We start from the raw sequence: 26,374 nt of genomic DNA, 5'->3' as shown, positions 1-26,374 counted from the left end.
GCCTGGACTGAGGGACGAATTCCCGATGATTGGAGTAGAGCTCTCATAGTACCCATATATAAAAAGGGAAATAAAACTGAATGCGAGTATTACAGAGGTATTTCCCTACTGAGTGTTCCTGGCAAGATCTATGCAAGTATACTTGAGAAACAGTTCAGAAGAATTGTTAAAGAAAAGCTTGGTGAAGAACAAGCTGGATTCAGGCCAAATAGAGGCTGTCAGGATCAGATCTTCACTTTACGACAAATAGTCGAGAGAGCATGGGAATATAACAAAGATCTGTATTTAAGTTTTGTCGATTTGGAAAAGGCATATGACAAGGTGCCAAGAGAGAAGCTATTCAATACGCTGCAGTTATATGGTGTCAATGGGGCATTATATCAAGCAATACTTAGTCTTTATTTGAGTTGTAAGTCAGCAGTTAGAATTGAAGGAAGTACAGGAAGATGGTTTAATGTTAAATCTGGTGTGAGACAAGGATGTACATTATCCCCTCTGTTATTCATTATCTATATGGATCACATTATGAAGGAAAGTGGTATCAAACCTGATATCAATATTGAAGATGTTAATGTCAGCTCTTTGCTTTATGCAGATGATGTTATAATTCAAAATAAATCCGCTACAAGTCTGCAAGATTCTCTGACTAAATTGAATAGCTGTTGTAATAGTAATGGTATGAAGGTCAGCAATAAAAAGACAAAGACAATGAAAATAGACAGAATCATTGAAAATGTCAACTATGTTGTGAATGGAGAACCTGTGGAACAAGTAAAACATTTCAGATACTTAGGCACGATTTTTACTGAAGATGGTAAAATAAATATAGAAATAGACAACAGAATCAGCAAAACTGCTATGGTGGGAAGTCAATTGAATAAATTCATATGGAATAAGAGAGAAATTAGTCGGAACACTAAATTAGCTGTATACAAGACAGTGTTCAAACCAGTTTTAACTTATGGATCTGAGAGCTGGGTCAGAAGTAAAACACTTGACCAAAGACTAGAGACCCCAGATATGAGAGTCCTGAGAAAGATTAGAGGCGTGAACAGATGGCATCAATGGCAATATCATATTAAAAATGAGGATATTAGGAAAGAACTTGACATTGTCAGCATCCAGGAATGCGTTAGCAGAGCTAATCTCAGGTGGTATGGTCACTTAAATAGAATGGGAGAGGAAAGATTAGCAAAACAAGTGTTCTCTGTCAGGTTGGCAGGAAAACGACCCAGAGGAAGACCAAGATATAGGTGGATTGATACGGTACAAAGTGCCTTAGATGATAGAAATATAAGATCTGATAATGTTGGAGTCTTGACAAGTAACAGACTGATTTGGAGGAAAATTGTAGATAGGAAGTTAGTAATGATGTAAATTTTCATGTAGTACTATCATATCCTGTACACCCCTTGAGGGTACATGGCATGAATTTGATGATGATGATGATGATTCTCAAGGGACCAAATATTTTGAATACTTCAAAATAATAGGAATGTTACATATTTGTTATAGGATAAAATTCATACTCTATCTCTCTCTCTACTGTCTCTCTGCTTTAGCTGTAGAATTCTGATCTTTCTTATCCACAACTGTGAGAAAATATTCCATTATAATAAACCATGTTTGGGAAATGAGATCCAAAAATACATTGCCTTCCCGAAATAAATTCATTCATAGCTAAAAAATGATTTCATTAACTGCATAAATTTTATATGAATAACTAACTATGTTACAATCAAAGGACTATTATACAAAATGAAGATAAGATAATGGACATTGCATCAGTGAAAAGTCAGCTGCTGGACCAGTGTCAATCCCAGCTTCAATAGAATTGATCATAGGTACTATCAGCAGAAGAAACAAAAGCAATAATGGAAGTGAAGTGAAGCCAGCAGAATTATAGAGAAATTATTGACATAATTGGTATAGAGACCAAAAAGAGTAAAGATAGCTGACATTCTTAAAATAATAAGAAAATTTATTCCATGGAAAACAATGGTATTCTTAAAACCCTTACAGACAGGGTTAGGGCTATTTGTTCTAATGATGCATCTCTTTCCACTGAACTTAAATATCTTTGCCATACTTTCCTGGCCAATGGCTATAGCTTGTACAAAATAGATTAAATACTACATGAGCCTCATGCTTCCCCCTGCTCAAACACAAGAATAAAACATCACTATTCCTGTTCCCTATGTTTGAGGTACATCTGAAAAAAATATCCAAAGTATTAATAAAATATAACCTATACACCACTTTCAAACTACATGTTAAATTAGCAACTCTGATCCACTCTCCTAAAGATGAACTCCATCCCTTGGCATATCCTGGAGTGCCTGAAGTTTCCATGTAACTGTGACTTGGTCTACTGTGGACAGACATTCATACAGAAAGGCTTAGGTGTTGTTCATTATCCATAATAAAGCTTAACCATATAACTAACACCAAGAGGAAAAAAATACATTTATAACTCACTAATATTTTGCTGGTTTTCTACCCAGCAATCTCAGAGCACAATGAAATTGTGACAGGCATACAGCACTAAACCAAGTAATTGTAGAAATAATTTAAATTGTAACTCACACCTAATGTCCTTATGTGGCACCCTCTATGGGTCAGATAACTATAAAGTTAATTCAGAGAAGTCTAGCCACTAGGTCTTAAAGTGATAGTCTCCCAGATCATTAATGTAACCATGCTTGTTGAGGTTGGGGGAGAGAGAGAGAGTGCTTTATAGCTGATGCTGATTCTAAGAATAGCCTCTCAGACCTGTAACAACTTCTTTGTAATAAAGACATTTTTTTCATCTGATCCTATGTGAAGTAGTATCCAGATCATGGGCTGCTAATCTGTATTGCCATACAGATGATATCAGATGTAATTTTTTATGTTCTTCAATGCATATGCTAACTGATCTACCAGTTAACTGATTTACCAGTTGGTGTGCCTGCAAGAGTTAGTAGTTAGTCTACTTTGGATAGACTGGTAGATCAGTTAACATACGCCTTGAAGAACATAAAAATTACATCTGATATCATCTGTATGGCAAACTGAGATTGGTAGTCCATGCTCTGGATACAGCTTCACATAGGATCAGATAAAGAAAAACATCTTTATTAGACAGAAGTTGTTACAGGCCTGAGAGGCTATTCTTAGAATCAGCATCAACTATGAAGCACTATCCCAACCTCAACAAGTATGGTTGCATTAATTTACCAAAGATCCAGGAGACTATCATTTTAAGACCTAATAGCCAAACTTTTCTGAATGTAGTTTTATTTATCTGACCCATAGGGGTTAGATAAATAGCTGACTACCAATTTTTTCAGGCTCCTTTGAACACAAGTTCCTTCTTTCACATACCGCTTGAGAAAGTTGTTTCACAGCAAATCAGTAAATTCTCCTTCATTCTTATCATGAAATTTCTCTTCTACCCAGTCAGTGTTTGTATAAATTATGTCATCCATAATGATCACTCATTTAGTACCCATCAGAGTAATTTATGATGCATTTCATCACCCCCAGCAACTGCCAGGTCTGTATCAATACCCATCATATCCTACATCCTAATTAGCTTCTACTTCATGCTAGAAAGCCTCAAGCTCAGTGAAACATGGAACATTATTATCATTATTGCTTTCATGCATTTCTATCCTAACTGGAATCAAATACTCTGATATATCATTAGTAGTGCTCTTCCCTCTTCTCCTATTTCTTCAGTCATTCCTAAAAATACTATACCCTTTACACTCAATCCCAGTTACACTATCTGATTCTGATAGTCAAGTTTTACTAATATCAGTAATCTTAGTAACAAACTTAACTTCTTTTTCCTGATGCTTCTGGCATTTGTGTATAGATATAACACCTGGCCTTTTCTTATACTTGCTTCTACAGTCTGCTTGGCAAAGTTGGGAGCTTTCTCTTTTCTCTCCCCAGATACACTCAGAAGATCCTCAACCCAAAGCATACCTCTTCACCAGATGGATAACCATGCTCAGTGCTATTCATATTATTATCATATTTGCATACCATAGCTGAACTTACAACAGACATTCTCACCATTCCTTCCACGATTGTTTAGTTTCCTAATTCTCTACATTAGTTATTAGTCTTACATGAGTCTTTTCTGCATCAAACACACTCCACACATCTATTAAAAAAAAACAAACAGCTAATGCTTATAGTCCTCGTCTCCTCCTTATAAGGAGGAGACGAGGACTTTTTTTTAACCTTATCTACTTTTAGAGATTGAGTGGGCAGTTCAGTCTCCACTGGTAGCCAATCAGAGATAGCTGGCCCAAGACTATCACTAATTATAAGTGGCAACTGTTGTAGAGACTGGCAAACAAGTGCTGCCATCTCTTGGTACTTAACCTTAACAGGATATATTCTTGTCTGAAAAATAGTGTGGGTTCTACAGTTGATTTTCTTGAGTTTATGGGACAAAAAAAAACCCTCTTGCCCATGCCAGAGGTCAACTAACTTGGGGACTGGTCAAAGAAAGGCTTAGAAAAAGTTCCTCCAGTCGGTGACTAGACTTGAACTTAAGTCTTTCAGGTGACCTGGCACAGAGGATGCAGGTGCTAATTCCACTGAGCTACAAAAAATGCATCCATTTTTTTTCTACACAGTCTACTCATCGAATCATTTGCTATTTTACTCTCTTACTTTTATTTCTTCTTTCATTCAACAGACCTTTCATATTCTCTCTCTCTCTCTCTTACATATGTGGGAGTAATATAAAAAATGTTATAGCAAAATATCCTGGCAGTATCTAGTCACGAGTACATTTTGGTATTGGAGATAGATAATAGATAGATAGATAGTTAACTTGGCAGAAATCTGAAATGTGGAAAGACTGCTGGAATATATGTTGGACCTAATATTATTACTAGATATTAGACTTAAAATGCTGAACTATGACAGAATAGAAGTTGTGCAGAGGATAGATACTCTTTATAATCTAGAAGAGTAGCCATTTGTTATAAATTATCCAGAAGACTGGATAATTTATGAGATTTTTTTTTTTTATTAGCAATAAAATGACAAACAATGAAAATAGGTGAGAAATTCAAAATCTATCAACAGCATTCTCAATAATAACCCTGTAGAACAGGTTTCCATTTTGCCTATGGAAACTTGTTCTACAGGTTAATTATTGAGAATGCTGTTGGTACATTCTGCTTGGAAAAAATTAAATAATATATTGAAATCATCCAAATATCATAATAAATCAAAATAAATATCTTCAGCAGTAGTGTTAAGGCTGCATTATAATATGGATCAGATATATGGAAACTGACCAAAAAATGTGAAGCTAAATTAAATAGTTTTCACATGCAATGCTTGCATAAAAATATTAAAAATATTTTGACCCCAACATATAACAAATGATGACTTATATAAATGACTAAAAAAGTATCACCACTGAAATAAAAAGCTGCAAATGGAAATGGATTGGACATGTACTGAGAATGGACAGCAGAGAGATTCCACCTGGAGGTAAATAAGAAGGTCTAAATTAACTTGTCAGAAAATGGTAGAAAAGAAAAGCAGAATGGCTGGTTGGGAGATCTGGAGAGTAGCTGAATTGGTGACACAAGACAGAGGTATCTAGAAGAAATGGATCTCAGCCTTATGTAAGAACAGATTACATATTTACAGGTTATAGGTTACTTAGCCTTATGGAACAGGTTACATATTTTAGCTCTCTAGGCATGGTTTTTAGTGAAGGTGGAAAATTAAATATACAAATATGTAACAGAATAGGTAAGGTAGCTGGTGTGAAGCTAGTTGAATAAATTTATATGAAACAAGAAAAATCAGACTAAAGATGAAGTCAGCAGTATAGTATACAGAGTCAAACTTGTTTTATAAAGTTCATGTTTTTCATCCATAAAACAAAGATTCACCAGAGAAGACAAATAGTAAATTATGAGATGCAAAAAGTTACCCATAAAGAGTTACCCATAATGATTATTTCTTCACACCAGTCTTCAAACCAAGATTAGCTGTGTTCTCCAACCAGGATCTTGGGTGACTAGCCATCAGTCGTGCTTATAGCATGTTGAGCACAGTTAAGCCTGGGATGGATTTCCTTGGTGGGCTGGCAACCTACAGCACACACCACACACACCACACACACAGTCAAAAACCCTGATAGAACTGATATAGATGGCAGTGCCAGCATTTTGGTGAAGTCTGGAGGGCCATATCTAGGAAGTCTTAGTATCATGCCTCAGTATCAACTTCGTCATGAGCCATGACGAAATTGATACTGAGCAAAGAGCTGGTGCTATAAAATGCATCTCCCAAGACGTTATGTGGTCAGCATGGGAGATTAGGCCACAACCCCTCCACTACAATGCCAAGAAGAGAAAAGAAAGGCCGATAAAGTCCATGGCCAAAATTGGCAAACACTGGATGTGACTAAATTTCCCCAACTATATGACTACTCTGATTGAAACCATTTATAGAGGCCACAGCATAATGCAGTGGTGAAGCTTTCCCAAATAAGAAGCAATATTGGAATAACCCAAAGAATTCATAAATATAATAGTAATCAAATGGAGACTACTTATACTATTATGGGAAAACTAAAGGACAATATGGAGTAGGATTTCTAATTAAGAAAACAATTACACACCTTATAGAAGAATTTAATTATACAGATGAAAGAATAATAGAAATCACACTTAAAATAAACTCCAAACTTAAAATCAGGATCATCCAAATACATGCTCCCACCTCATCCCACACTGATGAAGAGATGGAAGCATTTTATGACTCACTGCATCACACTCTAGACAAAAAAAGAAATAGCAATCAAAACTTTATTATAATAATGGGCAATTTCAATCCAAAGTTGGTCATCCTCTCACAAAATAGACACAATAGGACCATATGTATATGGTACAAGCAGCAACTCAGGAATGGCTCTTGCAGAATTCTATATCAGTAACAAGCTTTACATTATGAATAGCTTTTTTAAGAAAGCCCCCAAAAGAAAATGGGCATGGAGAAGTCCAAATGGAGAAATAAAAAATGAAATAGATTATATACTGTGTAATAATAAAGAATTAGTTCAAGATACCTCAGTACTAAATCAAGTAAAAACAAGAAGTGACCACTGACTGGTGAGAGCCTAAATTTAAATAAACCCCAAATGGAAAGAATAAAATGGCTAAATAACAAAAAAATCAAAAGGTTTTGACTTAAAACCTATTGAAAACAAGAAGGATTACGAAGAAAAACTCAATCAAAAACTAGACTTAATAAATATTTTGAAGACAAATAAAATAAGTAAAATCCTAACGGAAATAATAATCTCAGCATCCAACGAATTGAAAAGCAACAAACAACAAAAAGACCATCAACTTTCAGAGGAAACCTTGCAACTATAAAAAAAAAAAAAGAGACAAAATATGAAACAAGACAATATCTTAACTTCTAATATGCAGAACTATGCAAAATAATAAGGAAAAGATGAGAAATGAAATAAGATCTTATAACATTACAAAAATTAAAGAAACAATAAAAATATGAAAATACTAAGAAAACATTTATCAGTTGGTAAAAGTCAAATAACTGCAATAAAAGATAAGAATGGAGCTACAATAAGGAACCATGAACAAATCCTAAGCAGACTAGAAGAATTTTATAAAGAACTCAATAGTGATTCTTCAACAGATAAATCAAATATAAATAACTCTTCCCTATCACATATGGAATTCATCCCCCCATTCACTTCTGATGAAATAAAACAAGCATTAAACAAATGGAAAATGTCCTGGTGAAGACCTAATTCACATAGAATTAATTAAATGGGGAGGAAACAACATAATTCACCATGTCACAAACTTACTAAATTTATGCCTAGAAGAGGGGAAGATACAGAAAACTGGAAAAACGCTACACCGATACTGTTATTTAAAAAAGAAGACAAAGAAGAAGTAAAGAACTATAGACCAATTAGTATTCTTTCTAATCTGTACAAAATTCTCATAAAAGTAACAAATAGGTTAACCCCTCTTCTAGACTCAAATCAACCAGCAGAACAAGGGATTCCGTAAAGGCTTTAACACAATTGATCATATTCATGCAGTAAAACAAATAATAGAAAAAGCATTTGATTCCATCAAAACGAATGCAATAATCAAAGCACTCCAGAATCAGGGAGACTATATGGACTCCTCCAGGAAATATACTACACTGCAACCTCAACAATACAACTTCACACAAGTAGCAATAAAATATCAATTGAAAAAGGTGTCCAACAAGGAGACTCTCTATCACCCATAATCTTTACAGCAGTCCTTCCAGAAATATTTAATAATATAAACTGGACAAACCTTGGTATAAAAAATAATCACAGAAACTCAACACACCTAAGATATGCAGATGATATCATAATTTTTGCAAACACTCCAGAAGACCTTGATATAATGATAGAAGACCTATATCATGAAAGCAGAGAAGTTGGTCTAAAAATAAACAGAGAAAAAACTAAAATCATGTTTAATAATTTTGTAACACCAAAAAACATAATAATAGAAAACAATTTCTTGGAAAGAGTCTCTTCATATACTGTACATACTTAGGTCATCTCATTGATCTAAACTATGGATTGATCTAAATTATGGATCTCTACTATTTATTTCCTTTTGGAAATAAATAGTAGAGTTCAACTTGCCTGGAGTGCATTCAGAAAATTGAAAAGCATTTTTCAAAACAATGATGCCCCACTCTGTTTAAAAAGGAAGACATTTAACCAGTGTATACTTCCAGTCATCACATATGGTTGTGAAACTTAGTCTCTAACAAAAGCACTGGCAAATAAACTAGCAACAACTCAAAGAAAAATGGAGAGGTCGATTCTAGGCATCACATTAAAAGATAAGAAGCAAAACACCTGGATAAGAAGCCAGACTCATATCACTGACATCATTCTTCACAAGCAACTAAAATGGAAATGGGCCAGACATCTATTCAGAAGAGATGAGAGACGGACCACCATACTAACGAACTGGATTCCAAAAGAAGGGAAACGAGGCTGAGGAAGTCCTAAAAGAAGGTGGAGTGATGAATTGTCAAATTTTGTTGGGAAAAATTAGTCTATCATTGCCAAGAATAGAGAAAGGTAGAAGGAACTGGAGGAGGCCTTCGTCCAGCAGTGGACAGAAAATTTCTGAAAAGAAGAAGAAGGTTCCACTTTACACCAGATAGCCTCAAACTCACTGCTACATGGGACATGACTCGTTATTGCTTTATTTTTACTCTTATTACTTTAACAATGGGTATTATCAAGAGTCTTGTACATAGAGCTCATACAATAAGCTCATACAGCTCACTACTCTTCTGATTTCCTTTTGTTAGATGAACTAAATAAAATTAAAACCAATCTGATGTGTAATGGATACAATTTCTTGATCTGATGTTAAAAGAATTTGAATATCCTACTTTAAAGGAAGCTGAACAAATAGCACAGATTCTTCATAAATTCAATCTATACACTTCCTTCAAAAACCAGCTCGGAAACTGTCTTCCTTCCTAGCATCCACAAAGGATACATTACCACCTCTTTCCTTACCTGGTGTCTATCAAGTGCCCTGTTCATGTCATCTTTGCTGTTTTGGACAGCCTGACCATTTGGCCTTGATTAGAATCAAAGAGCATCAGGACTATATTACATTTTTGGAATCAGGCAAAACTTCATTCCAGCAAGTTCAAATTTGATTGTCTTTTTCTTGAGACATGTAAAACACTATGGAATCATCCAGCCTCAAGCAATGAGACCACATGCCAGTCTCCAAGTTTTGGGAGGTGATCACTATTAGTTGTTCATAATTTTTTTTTTTAATTCATAATTATTGTGAATTGTTTTTTTATCTACGCAACGTTTTTACAATTGTTCCTTTGAACTTTAATAGTATAACCATGTACTTCAACTGTGACTGAGCTAATATATGCATGATTTAATGACTCATTTATTGTGAATTCATGCTTCGAATTAAGTTAATAATATTGAATGAAATATATTGGAGTTTTTCAATAAAATTCTATATAGTTTTTGTTACATGTGCAAGCTGTGAAAGTTATTAAAATATGAAAACATCCATGTTTGAATGCCATTTAGAATATGAAAACTACCATGTTTGAATGCCATTTAGAATATGAAAACTACCATGTGTGAATGCCATTTAGAATATGAAAAACATTTTTAAGCACAGGTAGCCCTCATATAATGCAGTACTTATACAACGCGGTTTGGATATAACATGGTCTACAAATTGTAGTAACCCTTGTTGAACACGGTACTTATACAACGTGGTTTCGATAAAAGACGGTCTACAAACTGTAGTAACCCTTTATCTTTTCATATATTTTTCAACACGCGACTTAAAAATCAAGTTTTATCTTCGTTAAATTTGCGTCTGCCCGTATTGCACATATAGTTATAAGTAGCGAATTTATATTAGGGGAAATACCCTTTAGCACGCATGTACGTCAATTGTTTACCATATAAAGTATTTATTGTTGAAAATTGTCTTCATTTTCTGCCAGGAAAGCGCATTAAAAATAATAAGTGTATTGAGTGTGTTAATCTCAAGCTAAGCACTTTATTTTTTGGTGAGTTACATACAATATGTAATGCTTTTTTTATGCAAAAAAAATTTTTTTTTTTATAGTAATGGCCACTTAGAGCGCTTTTGCGATTGTTAATAGGGATAAACCCACCCACTGTAAACTGCCAAGGTAACAATTGAACAAGACTGAGGATACATTCGTTTCGATCAGCACATGAGACTCAACCTTTGCAAACTTCTTCATAAGTGCTTCAATTTCTTCAATAGTGAATTAATTGATAGGGAAATAGATTTAAATGAGGAGGAACGTACAATTAATAGATGACGTCAAACCAAATGGTGGGGAATGTTCTGCCGAAGATTCTGATTGTGATGAATCTGTTAAAGAATTCAGTTTAAAGAAATTAGCAGAAGGAATGGACTTGGCAAGAAAGTTATTTTATGGATAATGATCTCTTAATGGAGCGCTCCAGAAAATTCATTAGACAATTAGATATTTGTTTAGCTCCATATTATGAACTTAATAAAAAATTGCAACATAGTGGTAAGCAAGGTCTTATTACTGATTCCTTGATAACTAAACATTAGCTGAAGTATGCAATGAGAATTATATAAACAATGTCCAAGAGATTTCAAGTGATGACGACGTCTGGCCACTTGTAAATAAAGAACATCTACATTCTTTTAGTTTTGAAGACAGTGATGACGATTAAAATATACACTTTGTTTTATTTCGCCTAAAACATTTATGTATTATGTGCAATGAAGTTTACGTACAATTTATAATTTTTTATAATTTTATACTATGTATTTGTTTCATAGTTTATATGTTTTCTTAACTTACATGAATTACCTGAATTAAATAAAAATATATTTTTGTTCGATATGTCATTGTTTATATAATCTTTAAAAAAAATGATTTCGGAACCTAATCCTACTTTTTCTATGTGATCCGAGTCTCGCATAATGCGATTTATATAACGCAGCATTTTTGTCGAACCTAACATCCATGTTATATGAAGGTTGCCTGTGCTTTTCAAATAAAGATGACTTACACATGCATTGACAAACAGTATGTGCTGTGGAGATAGGCTAAATTGTCATGTTATGGAGCCTAATATGTGAAAGGAGAAGGATAGGCTTATTTTTTTGATAAAGAATATTCGCTTAATAAAACAGTGTTAGACAGTTTGAAACTATGTTTTAGTTCATGTATTTTTTATTATGTACAGAGCACATCATTATGGAATATATTATCTGTTAATTTCAGCCAGAAAGAGCTATTGAAGTATATGAACAGGCACTGAAGAAAAATCCCCGCGATAGCATGTTGGCAAGAAAAATTGGCCAAGCACTTGTAAAAACTCACCATTATGACAAGGTATGAGTAAAATATTTTCTTAGGATTGAATTAGTTAATTATGTGATTTGACAGCACAAAGAATTTTGTTATTATGACAAAATATGGATTTTGATGTATTTTAGGTCTTAGAATTCAAAAATGAAACTTCCAACAAAAAAACCCTGACATGCTGGGGGTGGAGGGAAGAGTATTCTGGAACATAAGCTTAACTAATAAGTTTGTTTAGAATTTAAAAAAAAATTAAGTGCTCTTGTGCCATTAAAGAGAATTGCCTTCTTTTTAGGCTCCCAAGGATAAACTTTCCCTATTGGCCTGTTCTGGTGTTTATCGAATTTTCTACATCTGTGGTTTATCCTATTTTGGCCAGGTGAATCTGCATCTGTCAGACAGCTGTACAACCTTGGAAACAACTGATGAACTAAGGTTGTACAGCTTATTCTTCTCTTCTTTTGTCTTCTTTGTTTTTTCCCTTATAGGAAATTGTTTCCCTTAGTTTATTTTTTAAACATCATTAAGACTTTAACATACATTGGACTTGACTACTTGACATTATTATTCACATTTTATTACTACATTCATGTTTAATATTCAGTTATGTTTACTTGTCTTTATTCCATTTTTAAATTTATATTATGCTTGCTCTTGATATTTGGATGAAAATTTTATTTGTTATATATTTAGACCCTAGTATTGTCAGATCTTATATTTCAGTCTTCTTTACTGTATCAATCTACCTAGATCAATTAATACAAATAGCCAAAATTAATCAAGTACTTTCATATTTTACTATATTTACAGTAAGTAGACAAATAAGAAAATTTAAAAATGCATATTTAAAAGTGCTTTTTTTGTGTGTGTGTGTGTGTGTGTCTTTGAAGAAGCCAACAGTGGTCTACTAATCATGCCAGCATTCCATTTTTGTTAGTAGCTTTGCACCATGATCCCATGGAAGAACCACTACTCTTCTTATCACTTACTATTCAAGATGAGAATGAAGGAAGTAAATATTTGTTGATATCCTTTCTAGCTTCATTGTTTGGTATACTTCTTTTTTTTTTTTTTTATTGTTTCCTAAAAATTTCTCAGCAATATTTCTGAATGATTTTGGGACTTCTAGCTCTAATTTAATGAGACTCTAAATTTTTTTATACTTCAATAGATCCCTAATTTGAAGTTCAACAGATATACCTTCCTAGTGTTTTTTTTTTTTTTTTGAAATCTTGCATTTAGGTACTTTATACCCAGTATAATCCTTCTCATCAACAAAGCATTTATGTTTTATTTTATCTTTTCCTGGTGTGACATCTTGACATAATGTTCTATAATTGCTCTACTGTTGTTATGTGCCATCCAGTCATTTTCGACTCTTGGTGATCTTATGAGCAAAGGTTTCCTTTCTTTCAGCAATTTTGTGATCTTCTTTTCATTCCCTCAATAATATGTCCAAAGTACATCAACTTCTGTTTAGTGATCATACCTCTGAGGAGCATTCTGTCTTTATACACCCTAAAATATTCTTATTAGTCATTCTTTCAGCTCATGAGATTCTTAATAGTCTTCTTCACACTAATAAATTCAAATGAATCAATTCACTTTCTGTCTTTCTTCTTAATAATCCAACTTTCACATCCATACATCACTAACCATTGCTTTGACAATTCTAACTTTCATAACCTTACTAACATCTCTATCTTTCATAAATTTTTGTCAGGTTTAACATAACTTTTTTTTTTTTTTCCATATGGCTATCCTTCTTTTAATTTCATCTTTACATTGATCATCATTTCTGATTCTGCACCCCAGTAAATCATACCTTTCAACAATTTCTATTTTATCTCCCTCTATTATAAATTCATTTAAATTGCCAGAAGCCATCATGTTTGTTTTGCTGATGTTTAAATTAAGCTTGGCTCTGTTACTTTCCCTCTTAACCAGTAGAATCAACCACTATGAGTGATGTATCATCTGCATATCTTAAATTATTTATTTTTCTGCAACCAATCTTAATTCCAGCTGAGTCTTTGTATAAGTTAGCTATTCTCATAACATACTCACTATAAATATTAAAAAAGATAGGGCAACGGTATACAACCCTACTGCACCCCTTTTTCCACTCGAACACTGTCTGTTTCTCCAAAGACTGTTTTTAGTGAAGCCTCTTGGTTGTCATACAGCTCTCTTATCAAGAGAATTAGATGCTCAGGTACATTCCCATTGATCTCATTATAATTCACAGTCTGTTGTGATCCATGCAGTCAAAAGCTTTCTTATAATCAATGAAACAGATGAATACTTTGTTCTGAAATTCTCTTATTTTTTTCCATAATCCATCTCATGTTTGCTCTCTAGTCTCTAGTTCTCCTACCTCTCATGAAGTCTCCATATTCTTATGGCATTTCTCTATTCACATATGGCACCAGTCTTTGTTGAATCACTTTCAGCATAACTCTTACTTGCATGTGAAATTAAAGCAATGGTTCTATAATTCTCACAATCTTGGGATTTGATTTTTATTTTTGTATTGGGATGAATACAGATGTTTTCCAATCTCTAGGCCAGTATATTTTCTTTCAAACCTGTTGACAAATTTCAGTCAGTATACCCACTACTTTGTCCCCAGCTGCTCTCGATAATTCCACTGACATTCCATCAGCTCCAGGAGCTTTTCCTTTTGGCAGCTGTTCCATTGCTGATATCATTTCACTTTTCATTATCATGGGTTACTCAACAAATTCTTTCCTTTCAAATTCTCCTTCAATATTATTATATTTCTTGTACAAATCCTCTACATCCTCTTTCCACTTTTTTTTTTCACTGCTTCTTCTTCCATCAGACATTTTCCCGAATTACTTTTTACTTCTAATCTAGAGATAAGCTTCCCTGTAACATCATTTATCTTTCTAAACAGATCTCTTGCTCTACCCATAATATTATTTTCTTCAGTTTCCTTGCATCTTTTGTTGAGATGTTTTTGCTTATCTTTCCTAGTCTGTCTCTGGAAATCTGCACTCAGTTGTCTAACCTTTTCTTTGTTTTTCTGAAATTTCATTTTCTTCTTTCCTCTGCTATTTGAATATCTTCTTCTGACAATCATTTACAATCTTTCTTTTTTTTTTTTGTTGCTTTACTTAGTCTTCTTTGCTGCTTCTGTTATTGTACGTTTTGTTTCTTCCTGTCCTCTTCAATGTTTTTTCATTTCTTTCCGACTTCTACGTTAAATGCTTCATTTACATGGTTTAAATCAAATCTGATACTGTCTTTTTGTTTCTTCTTAGTAATTAATTTCAATTTAACTTCAGATATCACTAATTTATGATCTATCCCACAGTCCTATCGGATTTCTATCTTTCATGCTTATTGCAGGTGCAAGAAATAAATAAGGCTTCTTGTTATAATTATGCAACAAAATGCTTTTAAGCTTGTTGTGGGAGAGTCAAGAGTCCACAAACAACTGCCAATGTTTTCATTGGCAGTTGTTTGTGGACTCTTGATGAACTTCATTTATTTAATTCATGAACTTCATTTATTTAATTAATATACCAGTTTATTCCAGAAACAGTGTCATTTAGTTGTCAGTGCTGTTTCCACAAACACATTCAATGATCTAGAATTTACATGACATTTTTAATGTAATGAGAGATTTCCTCACTTCTTAATTACTAAACCTAGAATCTGATATAAGAATCAGTGCTGCCTTACTCTTTAGATCTTTTGGCACCTGCTTCCCATCACTGCAGGATATTGCATTCCCATTGGATGATAAATTTTTATCCCATTCGATGTTATGATTGGTATTAGAAAAATGGAGCGCCAAGCCAGAATTGTCTTCTCTGTTGTTATTAACGTCCCCGATATGTTATTTTTTTCTTATCTCTAGACTTCTAGACGTTTGTCCGTTATAACATTGAATGGGATAAAAGTACTATGCTGTACTTGGAAGAAGATTTTTGTTCCCGTAACATTGGAGAAGCTGCAGCAGTTATCTGTTCAAGAGAGGTAGCCTGAACAGAAATCAAGGGATGATCCTTGGTGACATATGGAAAAGTCTCATAAGATCACTCAACACAACATTCAATTTTGCTGCCAATTATAGATCATACATGTATAACAATGACTGATAACATACATGCCCCATGCGTTTGATGTAGCGTTTTATTTGAATTTAGATAATATTTGACATTCCTTTATGTTATAACCTGATATCCCTAACTTGTTTTTTATGATCTTTTTTTAAGCTGTTTTGTCACCTTGTATGCCCAGACAAAGCCAACAGTCAAGGCGATGAAACTAGTAGGCTATTACTTTACAATAAAAAAACCTCTGACCAGTTAAACCCAGTTTATATGTGTTTTCTATAAGGGTATATCATCCAAGTGAGCTTACTGCTGTGTCTGTAAAATATGTTACAGACACTGATGTTGCAATAAAAGTGGATGAATTGGAGGTTCTTAGGATATTGCAGAATCTCGATGTAAATACAGCTGTGGAATTAGATGGGATATCAGCTAAGATTTTGAAAGAATGTGCAAGGGAACTGGCAATGCCTTTGACTAGACTGTTTAATTTAAGTCTCAGCTCTGGTAGAGTTCCAAGGGAATGGAAAGAGGACAAAATAATTCTTTTGCATAAGGGAGGTTCCAAGACTACAGTAGCAAATTATAGATCAATCAGTATCTCAGGCATGGTGATAAAAGTACTAGAAACATTGATTAAAAAAGAGAATTCAAGAATGGGTAGATAAAAATATGATACTGTATGAGGGTCAACATGGCTTGGTGAAGGGTTGGTTATGCCTTAGTAATTTACTAACTTTTTATAATAGAGTAACAGCTGAGTTGGATAAAGGAAATGGCTACATGATGATTTTCCTGGATTTTGCAAAGACATTTGACAGAATACCACACGGAACTCTGTTATTCAAATTAGAACAGTTATATGGATAAGAGGGTGGTTGCTGGACAGACATCAAAAAGTGGTATATGGAGGAACGGAATCCAGGTGAAAGCAGGTGACTAGTAGTGTGCTGCAAAGTTAAGTGCGAAGACCACTACTGTTTAATTTGTACATAAATGATATAGGAAATAACCTGAAAGGAACTATTTAGTTATTTTCTAATAATGTAAAATTAAGTATAGTTAATCAAGGTGATGTAGAAATCTTGCAGGATGATTTAAATACAGTTTAATTTGGAGAAATGTAGAGTTATGCATTTTGGGATAAATAGATTACAAGCAGGGGTGCTTAAGGGTCAAAGATGTATAACTGAGAGGAGACCTCCACATAGCCTTTAAAGGAATGCGGAGAACCGACCAGGGCTTCTGACATAATGTCCAATCCTCACCTTCTCGTGGTGCACCCTGTTGGGTATCTACCTGGATACTGAATGAACGAGGATGAGCTGGCAATTTGGGATTTAGCCGACCAAATTATATTCTTATTGGTTAAACCAAAATACAAAATGATGGTACAACATGACAAAATTTCATGCCGGCTGGAGTGTCGCTGGGTTAAACAAGCCCTCCGTTGTTTTCGCCAGGGAACTAGGGTGAACAGCGGAAAGTCAGCTACTGGAACAAATCTGAAAACACACCCCAACTCAACATCACCAGAGTTAAAGATTGGTGTTGGATCCTAATTGTTCCCTAATCTATAATTTGGATCCGACATCTAGTTATTACGATGTTCTTAAACAAAATAGAAGGTTGCTAGTTGATTTCTAATACAAATATAGAGAAAATTTATATTTATAGACTGCGCCACTCTATATCTGAATTAGTTCAAGAATTGAAGATAAATCAACCCTCAACTATTACTCCTTAAAATATATACTGGCCAAGAATATTTATCTTACTTAATTCACCCACTTTGGTTCAAATATTTTATGAATGGTGCAGTAAAAGAGATTCAGGCAAAATACAACTTTTGATTAACAAAAACAAACATTTAATTCATCATCATCATCTTTATCATCATCTTCCTCATACCCTCTTTTACCTTGCGGTGTCGAGGGTCCATTGATCATCAGACCTCACTCCGTTTACAGGATAAGGTGGTCAGCCTTATGCCCCGGTGTATCCTATGGCCTGTAGCGTTGAGTTCTCAAGGCCAGTTTGCCTGCATTGCAGGATGAAAAACCCCAGAATAAACTGGGGAAAAAACCCTGTTGTCCACGCCCAAGACTGGCTAACTTGGCTATGGCTGAGGAAGATCCTTCAGCTCCTCACGTCACCGACGGGAATCGAACCTAGGACACTCCTTCCCATATGGTTGCGAAGCGCATAGCCACTAGGCTAACCACACAAACATTTAATTTAGGATCACAATTTATACACATAAGTTCAAATCACTAATTAAAATATTACAAACACTTCAGCTTTTCTGATAATAGTCTTCGTACAGTTCACTTAACATATAATAAAGCTTAATGTCATAAAATTCCAGTTTCAAAATGTAATAAAAATTGCAGTAACACTTCTTCACAAACAACCACTTTTAAATCTACGCTTCAGCTAACCTCTGCAACAGTTACTGTTAGTATAGGGATATTCTAGGAAGAAACATATTCATATCTTTGCATAGGAATATTAATGGTTGGAATATTCTTACCGACAATTTTCCTTCTTCATATACTTATGTGCGAACACCTTTTGTAACTGTATACACTTTAATCAATTAACGGCACTCATTAAAAAAAAATCTTCTTAGAAATAACTGGATTATTTAACTGTCACAATACACACAATCAAACGTTCTTATACAAAGTATATATTAATTAGGTAACACAGTACTTCCTTAACTTTAGGTTTTATATGCACAGTTGTTCATTCCTCCGGCATTCAATTAATTCTTTAGGCACTATAATTCTAAACACTGCCAACGGTAAACTTCAATTTTTACAGCCTCTATTATTCTTTAGTAACTTCGTACTTTGCTTCAAGGTTACGTGTGTCCTTGAAAGGTCGGTGCTGAAATTAAATCTCAACTCAAGTATCGCTAGTCTATTTAATAGTCTCTCAGCTGTTTTTTGTAGCTATAATTGTTATTCTACAACTTATTAGCTAACTGCTTCTCGACTAGTAGACATAAAATAGCTGCTTGAGTGACTTGCCAACTCTCTATTATCGCACTCTGATTGCCGAATGCTGAATGCCCGATTCCAACCTAATGCCAATCCCTCTCTAATCTCTACATAATCAGAATCCAACAAAGGCTTACTCTTCCTTTGAAAAATTTTTCTTTAAAGAAAAATTTTTCACATAGGTTCTATTGGTGGAGGAATCAGATCTTATATTTTCTCCATGAGATCTTACATAGTTTCCACACCTGCTATTCCAGTTTGTGCATTTACCTTCTTTTACTTTTTCTCTTGGATTACTCTTGTTCCATAATCTAGTAACTAAATGTATTTTATAATTATTATGTGGAAATGTCCTTTTAAGATACAAATCTTGTTTTCTGTCATATAGACTAGTCAGCCTGGCACAATTTACCTCAACTGTTGTTTGTTCCTTATTGACAACTTCAGGTTCAGGTTTGGCTATCTGTTGTTCAGAATGTTCATCAGTGTTACATTTTGATTCTGGTAGATAAGGCATAACAGACTGTGTACAACTATCCTCCACAGTTGGTTCAGTTATAGACAGTTCTACTTTATTTGGGGCAAATCTTTTCTCAGGTATATAATACCTTTCCTTCTGCCTCATTGTTCTATTATGCATATAATTGCCATTTGTTCTGACGCTTATTTTCCTGCCCATTAGGCATATTTCTTTCTTAAAAAGATCACAGGAGAACTGATATCTTTCTAAGAAATTTGTTCCCAATATGATGTGGGAGCTTATGCTATTGGTTGAGGGGATGATAAGTAAGTCTTGCCAGACACTTAGTTTAAATTCTGGTAGGCAGATTCTTGCTCGAACCTTTTCATATGTTTTCAAAGTTTGAATCTGAAAGAGAAGTAATTCTTACAGGTTGTCTAAGTTTGGCAATATTATTCCTTAATTTATGTCTTATACTTTGGAGATAGCCCTTTCTAATAGTTGAAGCATTACATCCTGTATCAAACAAAATATTACATTTAGAACCCAGGATTTCTCCTCTAACTCTCATTATTCTTTCATTGGGTGCGTGATGTCTCTGAATTCTATTATTTCTTCTATTGGGTATGTATCCAAACTTTGAGTCCCATCTGCTATTAGAGTAGTTTCCTTTGTTATAGAAACAATTCCTGGCATAATGTCCAACTTTGTTGCAATTATAACATCTTGGAGGATCTCTTTGTTCTGTCTCTGTCTTAGATTGAGGGATAATAGACATCCGTTGTTTAACATTATCTAGCCCTTGAATTACCTTATCTAGACTAGTTAAAATGGGTTGATTTTGTTTTTCCACTTCATGTTTAATTAATTCATTAATTTTATCAGTTGTGGGGTTTTGGTTTTCTTGAGACTTCAAAGTAATAGCTGATAATTGTCTCACAACCTCATTAAGACTATCCATTATTGGCTGATTTAACCTATTTACTTCCTGGTGAATTAAGGTTTGCACTTCTGTCATCAGCCTTTTGTCAAATTGTTCTTTACTTTCAGTTATGCAATTAATACCACTTGAAATTTCTCCAAAATTCTTTCCCTTTCCTTTTTCATCCTTATTTTTCTTTTCAACTTCAGATTGGTTCAAGGAACAACCAGTCTTATTTACAACATTTACAAGACCTACACTGGATGAGGTATAAAAGTCTCCTAACATTTGTTCTTTTTCCTTGACACTTTTGAGACACTCTTCTAAGGTGGAAATTTTCTTCTTATAAGCTGTTTCTCTTAATTCTTGCCTAACACCATGTCTAAATTGATGGAATACAGCCCAATCTAAGTGTGGTTTATCTTCATTAGTCACATTTAAACTGTTGGCTAGTGTCAGTAAACGATTGTGAAAATCAGTAACAGTCTCTTTATCTTTTTGTAAGACTCTCTGTAACTTCCATAAATTTGGGCCAATACTTCTTAATTTTGAGAACTGTGAAATCAAGTTATCCTTAAATTTTTGATAATCTAATGTTTCTTTCAGCACTGGAGATGAGTACAAAAAAGTTTTTGCCTTGCCAATTAACTTACTTCTTAATAATATAAGTAATTGGAAATCAGTCCAGTTAGCTATTTCCCTACGTTTTTCAACATAAGTAAAAAAGGACAGTACATCATCTGATTCTTCACCTGAAAACTGGGGAAAAACTTGTTGTGGGTTCACTGAACGAAAAAATTCACTATCTTCCATTTTAGAACTAGATGAAACTGCCATATTAATCTATTAACAATAACTTAAAAAAAATAGGATTCTAAAATAATTTCACTGTTTGCCTGATTCTGGTTTACAACCAGTTCACTTGATTCACTTAATTTATCTTTAAATTCTCTTTACTATTACAAATTCTAATACTTAATTTTACAATCTTTGTTAGTGAATTCAAATCCTGTCGACTGCTGCGCCATTTTGTTGGATCCTACTTCTTCTCAGTCTATACTTTGGATCCGACATGATTACTAATATGATGTTCTTAACTAATTTGACAAGTTGTAAGTTGATTTCTAATTCAAATATAAAGAAAATTTATATTTAAAGACTGCACCACTTTATATCTGAATTAGTTCAAGAATTGGAGATAAACCAACTCACAACTATCTCTCCTTTTAGATGTTAATATTATATATACTGGCCGAGTATATTTAACTTATTTATCACTCCCGCTTTGGTTCGAATATTTTATGAATGGTGCAGTAAAAGAGATTCAGGCAAAACACAACTTTAGATTAACAAAAACAATCATTTAATTTAGAATCACAATTTACACTTAAGTTCAAATCACTAAGTAAGATATTATAAACATTTTCGCTCTCACAAAATTCAATTAACTGCTTGGTAAAGCTCAAAGTCACAAAGTTCCTCAGTAACTGATTGCATAAATATCTCACAGTTTCTTAAGTTTCAAATACAATAAAATCGCAGCAATAGCTCTTCACAAGCAAACACTTTTAAACTTACACTTTAGCTAACTTCCTCAATAGTTACTGTTAATATAAGAATATTCTAGGATGAAACTCACACAACTCTCTGTATAGGAATATTAACGGTTAGAATAATCTTACCGATAGTCTTCTTTCTTCATAAACTTACACACAAACATTTTTTATAACTGTAAACACTTTAAACAGTATACGTCACTCATTAAAATAAATCTTCTAAGCAACAACTGAATTAATCATCGGTCACAGTACACATAAACAAACGTCCTTGCATGAAGTACTACTGATCACTTATGAATTAAGGCAATACACAATAATTCCTTAACTTGAGGTTTTATATGCGCAGTTGTTCACTCTTCCGGCATTCAATTAATTCTTTAGACACTACAATTCTAAACACAGCTATAGGTAAACTTCAACTTTACAGCTCTACTATTCTCTAGTAACTTCGTGCTTTGCCTCAAGGTTCCGTATGTCATTGAAAGGTCGGCACTGAAATTATATCTCAACTCAAGTATTGCTAGTCTATTTAGTAGTCACTCAGCTGTCTTCTGTAGCTATAATTGTTATTCTACAACTTATTAGCTAACCGCCTCTCGACTAGTAGACTTTATTAGCTGCTTGAGTGACTTGCCGACTCGCTATTATCGCACTGTGATTTCCGAATACCGAATGCCCGATTTGAACCTAATGCCAATCTCTCTCTAATAAATCTCTAATTCTCCTTTCTCTCTCTAATCTATCTAATCTTCTAATTCCTCTGCGTTCATCACTTATATATCTCTTCTTCCCGCCTAAATTCTTCTCGTGATTTCTTTCTAAAACTCTTTTCAATAAACCTCATGTGGTGTTCCAAAATGTGCTCGCTCACTTGCATACGTTTCCATGACAACCAAAACAAAATATAATAAAATTGAGCTATTACATACCGTTAAACTTTACAAACAGGAATAAATAGAGAATATTTACATTTCAAATAATGCACAGTTAAATTATCAAATACAAGTTCTTATAATATTAACATAGTAATAATTAAAATAGCTTAATAATATTTAATACAGTCTTTTCTTTATTAATACATATATCTTGATTAAATAATTAAATATTAGACAAAATTAAGGTAGTTATATGAATATTAAATTATAAAATAAGTTATTTACATTAAATAATTACAAGTTTAGCTTATGTGATGGAAGATCATGTTGGATTCTGAAGCAAGTAATAATTACTCCAATCTCTATATATTCAGAATCCAACAATCGGTACTATCAACATGAGAAGCCTGAATGGCAATGAAATGGAGCTAGCTGAGGAATTAGATAAGTACCAGATCGACATAATAAGGGTGACTGAAACAAAAAAGACAAAAACTGGTGAGATCTTTCTGAGTAGAGTGATGTGGGCAAATATCAGAATGTGGAATTGGAAAATGAGACTTATTTGTGCCTATGGTTTCACAGAAGGTTCTACTAAGGTAGAAGTGGAGGAATTTTTTGATGCTTTAGAGAAAGCAACTGTCACAATGAAAAAGGAAAAGTTGGTCCTTGTTGGGGATCTAAATAAGAGAGTAGGAAATGATTGTCAGGCATACAAAAATATTTTGGGAAAATTTGGAGAAAAGAGCAAAGCTAATAATAATGGCAAATATCTGTTGAATTTCTGCTCAGGACATGGACTAGTTATTACTAACATCATGTTCCAACATAAAAATGTGTACAAATTCACATGGAGAGAAGATGTAAGGAATAAGAAAAGTCTCATTGACTATGTTATTGTTGATAGTGATGTTTTCTCCCTGGTGCAGGACACCAGAGTGTACAGAGGATTTGAAATTGGAAATGATCACTATTTAGTCTTGAGCAGGATAAAATTGAATTTCATATCGAAAAGAATAACATGTAAGAAAGTTTTAAAGCGAATAAAAGTTGAGCAGCTCTCAGATACAAAAAGATTATTGAAGAAAAAATGAAAGAGTTTGAGAACAGGAACCAAACCTTGGAGATTCAGTGGCAAGCCTTGAAGAAAATTCTGATTGATTCAGCCAGAGAGCCAAGGATAGAAAAATCAGAACTCTATGGTCGACACAGGAAATTAAAGAGGCAGTGAAGGAAAAGAAGAAAGCATATCAAAAGTTCCTGGCAAATAAGTTAGCTTATGCTCTTAAAGAATATAGAGACAAATATAAGAAAGCTAAACACTGTGTAAAACTAGCTAAACAAAAGTCATGGGAGGACTTTGGCAAGAACATAAAAAAATAAATATTAAGAAGGTGGTAAGATATTCTGGAGGTTGTTGAAGAAGCTTAGAAATTTAGGAAAGAGTGCCATAAAAGGAGTTAGAGATGATAATAGTGACATGAAAACAGGAGACAAAGATATCCTTGAAGTATGGAGTAATTACTTTGAAAAACTGCTAAATGAAACAAGCGGTGATGATAGCACCATGGTAAAAAACACTGACCAGGCATGCAGTCAGGAATACATATCCATACTTGAAGTAGAAAAAGCCATCAAAGGCTTGAAATGTGGAAAGGCAGCAGGAGTAGATGATATTCGACCAGAAATGCTGAAGTATGGTGGTATAAAAGTCTTACAGTGGCTGCACTGCATAGTTCAGAAGGCCTGGACAGAGGGACAAATTCCTGATGATTGTAGTAGAGCTCTCATCGTACCCACATATAAAAAGGGAAATAAAACTGCATGTGAGAATTACAGAGGTATTTCCCTACTTCCCTGCTAAGTGTTCCTGGCAAGATCTATGCAAGTATACTTGAGATACGATTGAGAAGGATTGTGGAAGAAAAGCAGGGTGAAGAACAAGCTGGAATCAGGTCAAATAGAGGCTGTCAGGATCAGATCTTCACTTTATGACAGATAGTTGAGAAAGCATGGGAATATAACAAAGATCTGTATGTAAGTTTTGTCGATCTGGAAAATGCATACAACTTGGTGCCAAGAGAGAAGCTATTCAAAACACTGCAGTTATATGGTGTCAGTGGGGTATTATATCAATCAATACTTAGTGTTTATTTGAGTTGTAAATCAGCAGTTAATATTGAAGGAAGTACAGGAAGATGGTTTAATGTTAAATCTGGTGTGAGACAAGGATGTACATTATCCTCTCTGTTATTCATTATTTATATGGATCACATTATGAAGGAAAGTGGTATTAGATATCAGAATTGGATATGTTAATGTCAGCTCTTTGCTTTATGCGGATGATTTTATACTTCTAAATAAATCTGCTACACGTTTGCAAGATTCCCTGACTAAATTGAATAACTGTTGTAATAGATATGGTATGAAGGTCAGCAATAAAAAGACAAAGACAATGAAAATAGGTAGAATCGTTGAAAATATCAACTGCATTGTGAATGGAGAACCTGTAGAACAAGTAAAACATTTCAGCTTCTTAGGCACGATTTTTAGTGAAGATGGTAAATTAAATATGGAAATAGACAACAGAATCAACAAAGCTGGTATGGTAGTAAGTCAATTGAATAAATTCATATGGAATAAAAGAGAAATTAGTCAGAACACTAAATTAGCTGTATACAAGACAGTGTTCAAACCAGTTTTAACTTATGGATCTGAGAGCTGAGTCAGAAGTAAAACACGTGACCAAAGACTAGAGACTACAGATATGAGAGTCCTGAGAAAGATTAGAGTCATGAACAGATGGCAGTATCATATTAAAAATGAGGATATTAGAAAAGAACTTGACATTGTCAGCATGTGGTATGGTCACTTAAACACAATGGGCGAGGAAAGATTAGCAAAACAAGTGTTCTCTGCCAGGTTGGCAGCAAAACGACCCAGAGGAAGACCAAGATATAGGTGGATTGATACGGTACAAATTGCCTTATACAATAAAAATATAAGATCTGATAATGTTGGAGTCTTGACAAGTAACAGACTAATTTGGAGGAAAATTGTAGATAGTAAGTTAGTAATGATGTAAATTTTTCATGTAGTACTATCAATACCTGTAGGCCCCCCTTGAGGGTACATGTCAGGAATTTGATGATGATGATGATAGATTACAAGCTGTGTACCGCATTGATGGAACTGTACTCCAGGAAATAGATGAAGCTGGTGATTTACTGGGTGATGGTTAAAGTTTAGAGTACGTTTTGCTAAGATTGCTAAGGTAGCTCATAAGATTACTTGGCTGTTAAAAAACACGCCTCATCAGCATGTTTTTCAACAGATAAGGAAGTTGTTATTCCTTGATACACCTACATCTGGATTACTGTGCTTGGGTCTGATCTGGATTTTTTGGGAATGAGGAAGCATCGGAGAAGATTATTTGATGATGATGATGATAGATTACAAGCTGTGTACCGCATTGATGGAACTGTACTCCAGGAAATAGATGAAGCTGGAGATTTAGGGGTGATG

The 26,374-nt window shown here is 34.0% G+C and overlaps 1 protein-coding gene across 2 annotated transcripts in view; it reads left to right on the top strand.

The window, feature by feature from the left end:
• LOC150098870 (tetratricopeptide repeat protein 21B-like) overlaps positions 1 to 26,374 on the top strand; it is a 388,504-nt gene that overhangs the window by 147,668 nt on the left and 214,462 nt on the right. For both annotated transcript variants that reach the window (XM_090404953.1, XM_090404951.1), the window contains exon 20: positions 11,863 to 11,973. In XM_090404953.1, the coding sequence (XP_090261079.1) occupies positions 11,863 to 11,973 (111 nt within the window). The remainder of the gene's footprint in view (positions 1 to 11,862; positions 11,974 to 26,374) is intronic.

This window comes from Typopeltis vanoorti, chromosome 15, assembly GCF_054136105.1.
Source record: "Typopeltis vanoorti isolate ZY-2024b chromosome 15, IOZ_Tvanoo_1.0, whole genome shotgun sequence".
Taxonomy (NCBI): domain Eukaryota; kingdom Metazoa; phylum Arthropoda; class Arachnida; order Uropygi; family Thelyphonidae; genus Typopeltis; species Typopeltis vanoorti.
The sequence above is the reverse complement of the archived record's forward strand: the minus strand, read 5'-3'. Positions and strand labels throughout refer to the sequence as shown.